General features: G+C 35.6%; 1 protein-coding gene across 1 annotated transcript; it reads right to left on the bottom strand.

Annotated features, from left to right (window-relative positions):
* Positions 1–2,131: 2,131 nt before the first annotated feature.
* Positions 2,132–11,673, bottom strand: LOC121299386 (protein FAM81A-like). Its single transcript, XM_041227106.1, has 9 exons — positions 11,590–11,673; positions 10,046–10,113; positions 9,407–9,698; positions 8,613–8,731; positions 5,679–5,808; positions 4,909–5,015; positions 4,527–4,713; positions 3,934–4,171; positions 2,132–3,450 (listed from the first exon to the last, which is right to left on the bottom strand). Exons 2-9 carry the CDS (start codon positions 10,090–10,092, stop codon positions 3,296–3,298), a joined length of 1,275 nt encoding a protein of 424 aa, XP_041083040.1. The 5' UTR covers positions 10,093–10,113; positions 11,590–11,673; the 3' UTR covers positions 2,132–3,295.
* Positions 11,674–12,573: the final 900 nt, after the last annotated feature.

The following is a 12,573-nucleotide window of genomic DNA, read 5'->3' as shown; positions in this document are numbered from 1 at the left end:
CATTGTAAACATGCTTTGCACACGATTATACTATACAATAATCTGTACTTTACAATGCTGTAGTATGCTATTGCTTACCTATTTACACGCATTCACAATGCTTTTACTGTGCTGTACTACAATTCGACCATGGTAAACGTTTTAGAAGTGCTAGCTTTGTTTATCAATGCATTCTCTGGGCCCTCATTACTTATTTAGACGTCTTTGTCGTATATGTGGGTTTTGTGGTCAGCTGGTGCATCCCCATTGCCCTGCTGTTCACTGGGTTTGGGAGCCTCGCATGACGAAAGAGCTGCCCCTTCATACTCAGTGTTCAACCTGACCACCGAATTGGGCTCTGCCTCTGCGGTGATCTCATCCCGCTCTGGCTTCATCGCATCTCCCATCTCCTGGCTGCAGGACCCCGGCGCCAGTCTCACCACAGAGTAGGGCTCTGGAGTGTCGGCGCCTTCAGTAGTATTTCTACCCACAACAGCGTATGGTGTACCTGTAAACCACGAGGCTGCATTAGGGATTACCGTGTTAAACACAGCTACAGTACTGTGCTACAGGACAAGGTGGTATTGTCTGTACAGTAAAAATGTATGTGAAAGAGGGATACACTTCAATGCGCTGTTCAGTCACGACACTTTCATGGTATCAGCTCTCATCATATAGGAATACATAAATTAATCTATAACTCTCAGTATAGCAGATGTTCAAAACTTTGTGGTGCTCTGCTGTTATCACTGATAGCTATTATTCTTACTGACTGCTAATGGAAAACAATCATAAACTACCTATGAAGGTATATTTTTTATTCGTATTGTGTTTATGAAGAACCATTTACACTTACAATCAGTGTCTTGTAACTCAATCGCTTGTTGGTCTCTGTAAATGTTAAGTGGTGAAATACAGAGATTAGAAAACAGCAGATGTTGTTAGATATGGTATCTAAGAAACCAAAATACACATACAGTAGAATTTTTTATACAGATACTGCATGAACATTCAAGCAAAAGTCATGCCATAACTGAGCATGAGTACAAAACAGTATTCAACACTGGTAAAAAGCAACACACAATATCTTCTCTCAAGGATAGCCTGGAGGCTCAAAGTTCCTATACTAACACAGACTTTTAATTGCTCAAAGTCTATCAGTGTTTATTGTTATATTTATTTATTTCTTAGCACCCCTGCTTAAAACAACCTCTCAGGGTCTAAAGGGGTCTTTGTTTAATTTTGGTTCTTAATTATCTAATTGAGCTTCAGTGCTTTTATTTCTTCTGATCTTGTGTGTTTCATTATTACCATATAGAAGAGAATGAGGTCAAACATATCAAATATTCTTTCGTCTTATCTCAAAGGGTTACCTTATCGGTATCCTGTGTTGTACTGCATTACATATGATTGTTTTGATATTTTTAAATATAGATCATCAGCATTATTCCCCAGTTGATTCATGTCCTAGGAATAAAAACATCACAGCAATCCCAGGGTCCCAAGTCTTTAAACTATACAGGGACACAGCAATGGCATAGTAATGCATTTCTGGTCAACAGTTTGTCCAGCAAACCTTTAATTTGTTCACTGTAGTATATTTTGTGGAATCACTTTAGACTTCAGGGTATGACTAGCCATGCAATTACATTATAATAGCTACTGTAGCTTTGTGCTCCTACATGACTACTGTGAAGTGGCCTCGTGAACAACAGCTTGTTACCGGATATAATTATACGGTAACAGTATGGGAGAAGCTGTTCCATGTAATTACACAATGGGTATGTTGGTAATTGTGTTATTATCATGTTATTACACATTTTTGTAGTTAACCTAAAGTATTGTAAATGCATATTTTTTATTGATTTTTATTTATAATATTCTACCATTTTTACCAAATGTATTCTTCAGCACTCCTGTTAAAGGTTCTGCATTGAGGTCCCAGTGATCTGCATCCCTATAACTCTGGTTAAAAGCTTTACACGTCACTTATTTACTTATTCAATTGTTGCATTGTTTTCATAAAATATTTACACACAGATTTATTGAAACAATGGTTACAGCTTTTATTTTTAATACATGATGCTTTCATTAACAGACATATTAAAAATAACAAATATCTATATTAATGTATTCTTTACAAAAAGGATCTCATACATTGGTTAAGAAAATGTCCTTGACTTTTAAAGTTGCTATGTACACACAACAATGATTTTAAGATAGAAATCAAGCTTTACTGATAAACTAAATCAGAACCCCTGTTTATAATGTACGTTAAAGTGAACCACCAGTGTTAACCGTAACTATTACATGAAAAGAACAATTTGGTAGAAAATATCAGTTATCTTTACTAATGAGTTGTTCTTCTTCTTTAGATTCACTGGACCCTTTTCTGTTTCAGTCATCACCTCTAGTGATCTTTTAAAAATGATATTTCAACACATGCACCAAGTGTGACGCCAATCTATCAAAATAACCTATAAACACACACTGGTAATGAATTAAAAAAAAATAAACAGCATTGAAAGCATCCTACAGTACCAGCATAGTGGTCTGGATCAGAAATACAGAACTCCTCTATTACAGTTTCTCTGTCACATGTACTAGGTCTGCAAGCTTCCTCGTTGAAATAAACAGGGTTATCTTCTTCAGCAGCACCATCCTTTAATTTGACTGCCTAGCTGTGTCAAGATTTTAATATAGAAACTGTATATGGTGTAGCTATTCATGAAAGATTAAAAAGTCTGTATTTAAAATGTAACTGTTAAATTGGCACAGTGAACTCAAGATGCTAGCCTAACAGGTTACATGTAAAATAAAAAGCAATAGTAGACACTACTTTAAAGTGTGCTAAGCCTCACATATACAAATAAACCACAAATGAAGTGCAGTGATTTTAGTGGTTCTTAGCGATCTTAGTTCAGACAGGATCATAGGATATTTGTGGTACTTAGCAGAACAAAATATTGTGGTTGTTAGTCTCACAAAAAAAAAAAAAAGTTTTGCAGAAATCATCTCAGCTGTTATTCTGTAACTCCTTTAAGTGTGGGGCAGGTTTAGGACATCGACTTGTGTGGCTTTTATATAAACATACTGTTATTTTGGAAATTACAAAAAAATGATCAATCAATCAGTTGTGCAACTGACTGATGCTCTTTCTTTGAGAGGCTAAAGGGTGTGGGGCTGCGCTCTCATGTACCAATGCAAGAACAGTGTGTGCTAGAGCAGGCATATGTGCTTACTAATATATTGCAATAAGCCTACCATTACGTACATGTATGAAAGGGACCTCTTTCATATGATATAATACATTCATTTACATATGCAACTTCTGTTGATTTTCCTGCACAGAAGACTGAGTCATCTTCTTCACCTGGAGGATCTGTTTCTGGAGTTGGTCCTTCTCCAGTTTAATTTTATCTTCAAGTACATGTCTCAGGGACCCCAGGCTCTCATGAATGGCAGCAAAACCTTGACAAGCACATAAGTAAAATACTTTAAAGATCCTTACAACTAATGACAGTAAGGTGATGATGGTAAGAACAGGGGTTCTTTTATATTTGAATATTCTTTCAAAATGTAAACACATCTTCAAAAATTATTTTACTTTAAATAAGCTGGGAAAAAACAAAAGTACAGTTTGTACCATATTACAGTTAAACAACAAATTATTGAATAGAAAGATGGTCATTTTTGCCACTGACTATTTTTCATCTGTGCAGGAACATGACCATATTTTCTCTCTCTGAAATGGGTCTGATCACTTACATTTATCTAAATATAAATATAAATACAATATACCTATATAAACCATTCCTTTGTCTCATCTAGCTGATCAGGGGTTTGTAAGTAAAAACTATACATTTACTATTTGAAGGAGTTTTAACTATAACATGACTAAATGCGTTTCTAATGTATGAACGTACTGTACCATGATACTATTTTTTTTCTTACCAGCATTAGTCTCTGCTCTCATGTCCTGTATTTCTTTCCATATTTTTTTCTCTATCTTGTTGATCCGGTCGTTTTCCTTTTCCTCTGCATGCTTCACTCTGTGGGACCCTAAGTTAGTTTTCTGTACCTCCTCAATCTTATCAAGCTTCATGGAGAGTTGACCACACCGCTCTTCCACAATCTTGGCATTTTTATCCTCGCACACAAACGATACAGTTGTTAGCAATAAACCTCCTAACTAACAAACTAACAAACAAAAGCATGCTAGTTCCAGTCTTCCAGACATAATGAACATGTACATATATACCTACATTAACAATATAATTCATGCATTTTGGTTAGGTCTCATTACAGTAATGTGCATATACTGTAGATTGCTACCAGGTGGTACAAGAAAACAGAAAATGCATTAATAATAAAACAGCAGGGTGTGTGGACTTTCATTAAATGCATACATTATGCTGTTCTCTTAATGCTCAGTGATGCAGCTGAATTTGTGCTTTACACAAATACCTGCTTAATAAATTGTAATAGTGAAATGCTTTGTATTATGAACAGACTTATATTCCAACTGTAAGAGGTAGTCTTTATCCAGTGTTGGGATCAAAACTGATTTTGATACCATTCCTGGCTGGCATCCTTACCGTTTGTTCCTTAATGACAAGTGAAAGTTGCCCAATCTTCGTAAGGCACGCTGTGACTGCCCGTTCCTGTTCCTTTTCCAGAGAGTTTTGAATTGATACCAACTGGCTCTTCAGGCCTTCTGACGCCCCTTCCAACCTGAACACAACAGAAGCAGAAGAACCAATTAAAACCACTGCATCTTTACAGCTACTGTATTATTTTCAGAGGTTATTTTTAGTGTTTTATTGGCTAATGTCATCAAAGAAAAAAATCATACAAAATATGTTGACTCAAAAGATACTTTCCATTGACATTGGTATCTTGTACCTTAATGTCAAAACAGCTACTTACTTAGCTTCCAGTAGGTGGAGCTGGTGACTGCTGTCCCCTTGGATTGCCTTAATCTTAGCTTCTTGCTGTGCCACAGACTGCTCAGTCTTACCTAAGACCCTAGATATCTGTAAAGTAAAAGAGTTGCTGGTTTTTATAAGTGTACATATGGCATTCCAGTTTGGTTCCCTAATTAAATTCCTGGCTCTATGCACCTTAAGTGTTTCTTCATAATTCCAGATATTTACCAATAAACTTTGGGAAATGTCTACATTTACAGGTAATGCTAAGATTTACCTGATTTTTACTTTTATTGTAACATATATAATAAGATTCAATTAAGCTAAAATTATTAATGTACTACTTGGCCACATAAACCTCAAACCAATCACAGGAGGGAAACCTCTGCAGTGATCATGCTGGTCTCGTCCCATGACTCGTAATGTAACTATCACATGCCTGTGAGAAGTCAAAGTGCTGCTTTTATTGGGTGGTTAATAATCAAAGTGCTTTGGAGACCTTCCTGCTGGTGTAACAGAATCCAGACTTCTTATTATTTTCCAGTTGTAACTTTATTACATTGTTTAATAATTACATATTTTAAAGGCATGCACTGAGCAATGCAGTTTTCTGTTTAAATTAGGACATTTTATAAAGAAATATTGGGCTAAAGTCCACAGCTAAGAGCTAATCACTAACTCATTGGTAAGCAACAGCACTTGATTTGATAGAATGATTCAAGCTTAACTCTCTGACAGACATGAATGCCATGATCCACATGTCTGTCATACTTGGATTTCAATATGTTCGATTTTGCATTCCACATCAGCTTTAGATCTTTTATGCTCTTTGGCTAAATTCTGGATGTTCTCTTGTGTAGACTTCACTTCTGCAGACAGTATAGAAATACTGGCGTCACACCTGTGGTAGAACAGGAGAATGTCAATGATAAAAAATAAACAAAGATGACAAAACAATAAGACAGTGCCCTGCCTTGTGAAGCAATGAAGAGCAGCCCATGCTTGAAATTATTTTCCAAATTCCAATACATACTATGAATTACTGAATTACTGTACTTGAGAGCTTAATATGCTTCCAAACTGGTTTCACATAACAACAAAGGGTGAGGTACATATCCATAGTCACTCTGAATCGTGAAGAAGGTCTTTGGTAAATTCATTATCTACCACATTGTTGTAGTTCAATGTTCCTGCAAACTTATACCAGAACAATAAAGAATATTTAATTTTTTTTTTTTTTAATTGGAGTTTATATAGTTATGCCTCCTTCCCTCTTCAAAAGAAAAAAAATATCGAGCAATTAACTATAAGCAATCATTATAAAGTGGGATGGCTGATGAATAAAATCTAATGCTGAAAAGCTTATTTAAATAATTACATCATTGCATATAAAAGATTAATAGGTAAAAGATTAATTCACAGAATGTTTCTACAGAAAGATGTGAATATTGTATATGAAAGTTAAACCTTAACATTGTGGGAAACATTTCTGGCTTATTAGTTTATTTAACGTGGAAAGTATATTTTGTATAATGTTGCATGTACAGTGTAGTTCTATGAAGTAAAATGAGTTGCTGAAAGCATACAGGATGTCTTGGCTTGGATTAAATATGTATAACTTGAATGCACATCACTCTTCCAAAGTGTTACTATAGTAAAAGTGAGAATTATGTTTTAGTATGTAGAGCATTTTGCAAAACTATGTTAATTAGAAACAGCACTATACTTTTATAGATTATGTGCCTTTAAGCAATTCAGTTTAATTGTATGTTAGCTATATGGACAGTTTTAATGACAGGCAATTTTAAATTTTAAAACATTTTCGTTCATTTCACACACGTTCCGGTACAGTAAACCAGTGCTGAGGGTGAGGATTTTTTTTTTTAGATGTTAGTAAATGGTATGATTTGACCACATTTCAATACACTTTAGATGCAAACAAACTCTTCACTTCACAATTGGTTAATCCTGCAGCACAAAACAGATTTAAAGGCAGGTACCGAGACATTCAGTGGCCATATAAATAATCTCAATTTCATACTGCAGGGGAGCAGGATTGTAAAGTTACATAATTTACTATAAAACCATTGTCTCTTAGTATGATATTAAGATTAAGGTGTTGCTGTAATTGTACTGTAATGCACAATTTCTAGTAGCATATACAGCATCTTGAAATAATAGTGTCAAGCTTGCAAATGCCTGAAATAAATGCTTTGGAAATCTGTAGTTCAAGTAATGTTTTCCACTATAGTGAGTGTTAAAAATCACTTCAACTTTATTTTCCATGCATTGCTGGTGATGTATTTAGTCTGATGTGGTGCAATGCGTGCTGCTCTCAATAACCACACTGGCATTAGCGCTTGCTTAAATATTACTGAGTCTGAACAAATTGTACATTCATTCTTAAGAAAATGAACTAACTAAAACTATGAGGTGCCAATTTGCTCTGTCGACATACTGAATTAAACAATGTAATAAAAAGATAATCCATTAAGTATCAATTCTTTATTAATTGATCGACACTCAGAGAGAGGAACAGCAGTTTTATTTGTGATTTTCATTGTATTTAATACATTATACTGTTGCTGTGGGTCTTATCACCATGCGTTTGGTCCAGCAGAGTGCTGAGTACAACTATAAATGCAAGATTTACTGTAAACCTGTCTCCTAATCAGCAAGAAGAACGTATCCTTGTCCAGCATGTAAGAGTTATTGCAGTATTACAGCATGCTAAAGGTATTAACTTGAATAGCTTCATGCCCCAGTAGTAAACTAAACCCATGATAATGAAAACAGCAAGAACAGCACCTAAAGTAAACAGCCCAGAATCTCAGTGCAGCTGGGATTAGATAGAAACTCTCCCACACATGCAATCCCATCACCAGTGAGTAAAATGAAAGGTTTTGAATGTAACCATCTGTATGATTTACACCCTATATACTGTATAATGGATACAGCATGACTGTAGTGTTTGTGTCCCTATTTAACTTCAATGGGGAGAAAGGGGAGGGGTGACAAGTTCATTACCTCCCTAAATGAAAACCACTGCCCCTAAATGAAAACCACTGGTGCAGTCATGATGCATGCCTTGTTTAAGTAGTTCAGAAGAACTTACTCTCACAATTTTTTACACCACTGATCTAAGTTTTTCTGTTAACTAATGTGGTTGAGACTGACACGATCTTACACGTCACGCACTTCTGTTTGTTCCACTGGTCTCAGGTGTGCTGTTCTGAGACATGTGCTTTTATTTTTTAGTAAGATTTCTCTACGTTCAAGAAATCTCTGTTTGCAAGCCCTGATTTCAGGACATGGTTCACTTCCTTGGTCATTTGGTCACTTCCTTGCCTTAGTCTCAGGAAATCTGTAACTGTTTCACTTTTGTAACTGTTTCAGCTGTGTCTTTTCTGGGTAAAAGCAAGTTACCAGCTGAAACATGAGTCAATAGGGGGAAGCAGCTGGGTGGCAAAAGAGAGCAAAGAGGACGTTGAAGGAGAAGGAACAACTTCCCCTCTCAGGGTTTGTGACTAATATTGAACTTTGTTCAGGAGGTTTCCTAGCTGACCATAATAGGATCATGTTTAATAATACTATAAGATAAAAAAAAGTAAAAACACACGACATGATACTCTGAAAGTACATGTGTGTCACAAATATTCCCTTCAATGCAATGTAATGGAAATGGGCTGCTGAGTGTGCACTCACCTAGCAATTCTCCATCGAAGGTCACTCAGGCTAGACAGATGTTGCATTTCCAGGCTCTTGAGTGCAGTATTAGTGCCATAGCTAACACCGTCCCGAGCATGGATCTGCTCCTGGAGAACCTGTTAGAAATGCATGTAACATTAGAACCGGATGCCCACGCAGACCTGCATTCCATTAGCTGGAGTTTGGCCTGAATTTGTTACTGCTCAATATAAAAATAGCTCTCTGAAAATAAAATAACGGAAGAAGAATGAGAAGTGAGTATCTGCATTTCCACTTCTAGTTATCTGTATCTTGACAGAAGAATGGCATGTAAAGCAAATTCAGACATGGTTCAGTGGTGGGAAAGTGTAGAAAAGCATGAATATCGCACAGTGAGAGAGGATTAAAGTGTGTCAATTGCTCCAAGTAGAGTGTGCAAATTCACAGTGGTACGTTTTTCATGAACTGAGGCAAATATTCAAACTAGTTCCCTGATTTTTCACTGCAATTCTGTGCAACTCAGAGCCACATTCAGATCTACAGATCTTGGATCCAGATTTATTTCAAACTACATTTTGTTTTTAATTTCATGATGATTTAGAATAAAGTGCTCACAAAAAGACAGCCTTTTATTATGATTCACCAATCGTATCTATTATTGTTAGTGCTTTACCAAGCTTTCTCCTACAAATACTATGCTTTACTACCCCATGTTACACTGCAGTAAACTTTTACAACACAGCAAAGGCAGGGATGAGTTATTAAATGCATCTACAAAACAACTCCTGATTTTTGCTCAAACAGTCCCTTGCCTCTATATCTCTGTTCAGTTGGCTCACAATGGCTGTAATGGTCTGGATATGCTCTTCCAGGAGCTGCCTACCATCCTGCTCCCCCACCCCTTTGCTCTGCGGCCCTCGCAGACTGTTTACAATCTCCTCCTTCAAACGGAATGCCTGCTTCACAATGACGGGAGGTGTCTTCTCATGACTGACGACCCTGTCTTCAAGCTGGTCCACGCGGTTTACCATAGCAACGGGATGCACCGGTACTGCTGGCAGTGAGCAAGTATGCCTCAGTGAACTTTGAGGCCTGTGCGAGGATCTTAAAAAAACAAAACAAAAATGAGTATCACTTTGCATTGCTTTCCAGTGCACTCAGATGTTGCACTCACACTGACACTGTATTTAATATATGCATTAATACACTATATGAAGTACAAATTATTATATATGTATTTAGTGAAACTGTCTTTTAATAAACACCCAATAGTATTTTTATAGGGTAGTAACGAGAGGTCTCTCCCCTCCTTTCCTACTGAACAAGAGCAATATTGACAAAACCTATTCAATTTCATAGGTAGATCTGTCTTGAGTTTTTCTTAGTTTCACCACAATTAAATTACTTCATTAATACATGGATATTTCATGCTGGCTTTTTAAATTTCATACCGTTCAAAAGATGCAGGTGATGGAACGCTTGTGCTTCGTCTTGACATTTCCTTTTTAAAAATTCATGCCTGCAGAATGAAATTAATAATAAATGACTTCAAGACTGATAGAGTACCGGTAATAAGGTTCCTAAACCTAACCATAGAATTAACTGAAAAAAAAAAAAAAAAAAAACGAACCTAATTGTTTGTAAATTGAATTCAGTTGTTTTTAAAGAGAAAACAAATATGATCATTTATTAAAAAAAAGTAAGCCTGATGGTGGCGACATCAGCTTTCCCAAAATATTTTTTTCCAATTCAAAAGCTAATAAAAGTGTCTTGTACTCTATAATTTTGTTTTTAAATAGATATCATTTTTAACATTGCTGTTAATCATCATGTTTGCCATATTGCTATGTAAAATACAAAGAATTACTCGCTACAACAACAAAGTTTTTTTTTTTTTTTTTTAATGTGTAGGTAGTGTAGACAGTGTTTGTGGGAAATTCATGGAAATTTGATGATGCATATTCTTTGCAATATGTTATAACATCAATGTGATCAATTCATTAATGTTTTTACTGTTAGTTTGCTGACCAAATGATGCCATAATGGATTGATTTTATCATTATGCTTTAAATATATATTACATTTCATGATGTTACTTAAAAGGCAAAACTGAAAAAGAAAACCCAAACGGTTTAACACCCTTTTGAGTTACCTAAACTGTGAGGTACATTTTTATGTCCAAAATCTAGTTTGAACCTACAGTTTAAATGGGGTGCAAATTACATAAGAAACGACTGCCACTGTTGTATATGTATGTGGTGACAAATCTGCAGGGTGTTTTCATTTTCTGGATACGTCACTATTCAGGAATTATTACACACTCTTATTCCTTCGGGGAAATTCGGGGTTGACGTGAACAGCAACTGTTGCAGTCTCGGAAATGCACGCACCCAGCAACCAAGCACCTGCTATGCATCCCCATAGAATCCTATCAAAGTCCCTCAGATCTGCTGATTTTCCATTGCTGGCTGTAGCTTGCTTGCAACTGGAGGATGTCACTTAAAACCTAGCGCATACTCAGGAATGCATTTACATTATTAAGGCGAATTAATCAGTCGTGTGAGAGACAAACCATTTACAAAGAACTGTAAACTCTTCATATAAAAAGAACATAATAAAGAAAGACATGGCTGCCTCAAATATGTAAGATATTATTGACTATACTGTCTTTTCATTGCATAATGCTAATAATACTCCAACATAAAGTGTAAAACAAAATGTTTAACATTGTCATATACAAGAAAACGATATAACAAAATAACGCACCCTTTCCACTTATCTACCAGAATTTTGCCACTTGTTAAGTTTATAAAAAAAACCTATTTTTTAACGTTTTTCTATTTTTTAAATTTTAATTGGACGTGCACATTTACCATCACGAAAATCGTTGAATCCCTGTAAATGTCTTCCTATCGGGTTTGGCGTTAAAACACATCATTATGTTATAAGCAATGTTATCAAAACACACACACACACAAAATCAAACAGGCAATACTTTAACGGGCGACGCGAGAGATGACAATTTGGTTCTTATCTGTAGTTAAATTGCATTCCCATCTTGAAGCAGTAATATTCGAGGCCTCCCTCTTTAGTCGACGTGTCTGTGCTGCAGCGTGTGACGCTGTTACCGTGGCAACAGATGGCCGTGCCAAGTTTTCTGTCAGATAACAGTAGGCGTAAGTTTTCGCTCTAAAGAACAATATTATGTAGCAGAACAGATACTATGTTAGCAGTGCAAACACACTTTTATTCGTGTTATCGGCATTTCATTGTTTCACCTTGCAAATGCTGTGTGTGCTTAGTAAGCATGCTATTGAGTTGACAGCCTAGCTTGAAGTACAGGTTCATACATTATTATATTCAATGAACAGACGAGCAATAATAGCTATTTACTTTTTACTTTTAATTGTTCATGTGAATAGAAAAAACAGCCATTCAGATCATACCAGAACGAGTGCCTAGTTTCAGTAGGTCAGAAAAGAACAACCATAGAGTGGTGTTTGATTTGAATACTGAATGTTGTCTACAGTTTGTTCTCTTTTTTAAAAATGTGTATATTAAACATGATATTTTTGCTTCAGTAGGACAGGACGCCTTTGCTTATTTAGGGTGTAATTACTAAAATAGACTTTTTGACTATTCCACAAGACAGCACAAAATCTCAAAACCTGGTATAGGTGATACATACCTCGTAAATTAGAAAAAGTAGTATATATTATATATATATATATATATATATATATATATATATATATATATATATATATATATATATATATATATATATATATTCGTTAATTCAAATGATTAATTCCGATGATGCGATGCAAACGTGCAATATGAGTTTTCCAATAAAACGTTGTATTTACTCAGTGATTGACTTATTTAATGGCATGGTAATAAAAAAAAATAAACTACAACTCCCAGAGCCCAATCTTCCTGCTATATTCCCTGCTATAGCATGAAGTAATATTCTGGT

The sequence above is a fragment of the Polyodon spathula genome, chromosome 24, assembly GCF_017654505.1.
Source record: "Polyodon spathula isolate WHYD16114869_AA chromosome 24, ASM1765450v1, whole genome shotgun sequence".
Classification (NCBI taxonomy): Eukaryota; Metazoa; Chordata; class Actinopteri; order Acipenseriformes; family Polyodontidae; genus Polyodon; species Polyodon spathula.
The sequence above is the reverse complement of the archived record's forward strand: the minus strand, read 5'-3'. Positions and strand labels throughout refer to the sequence as shown.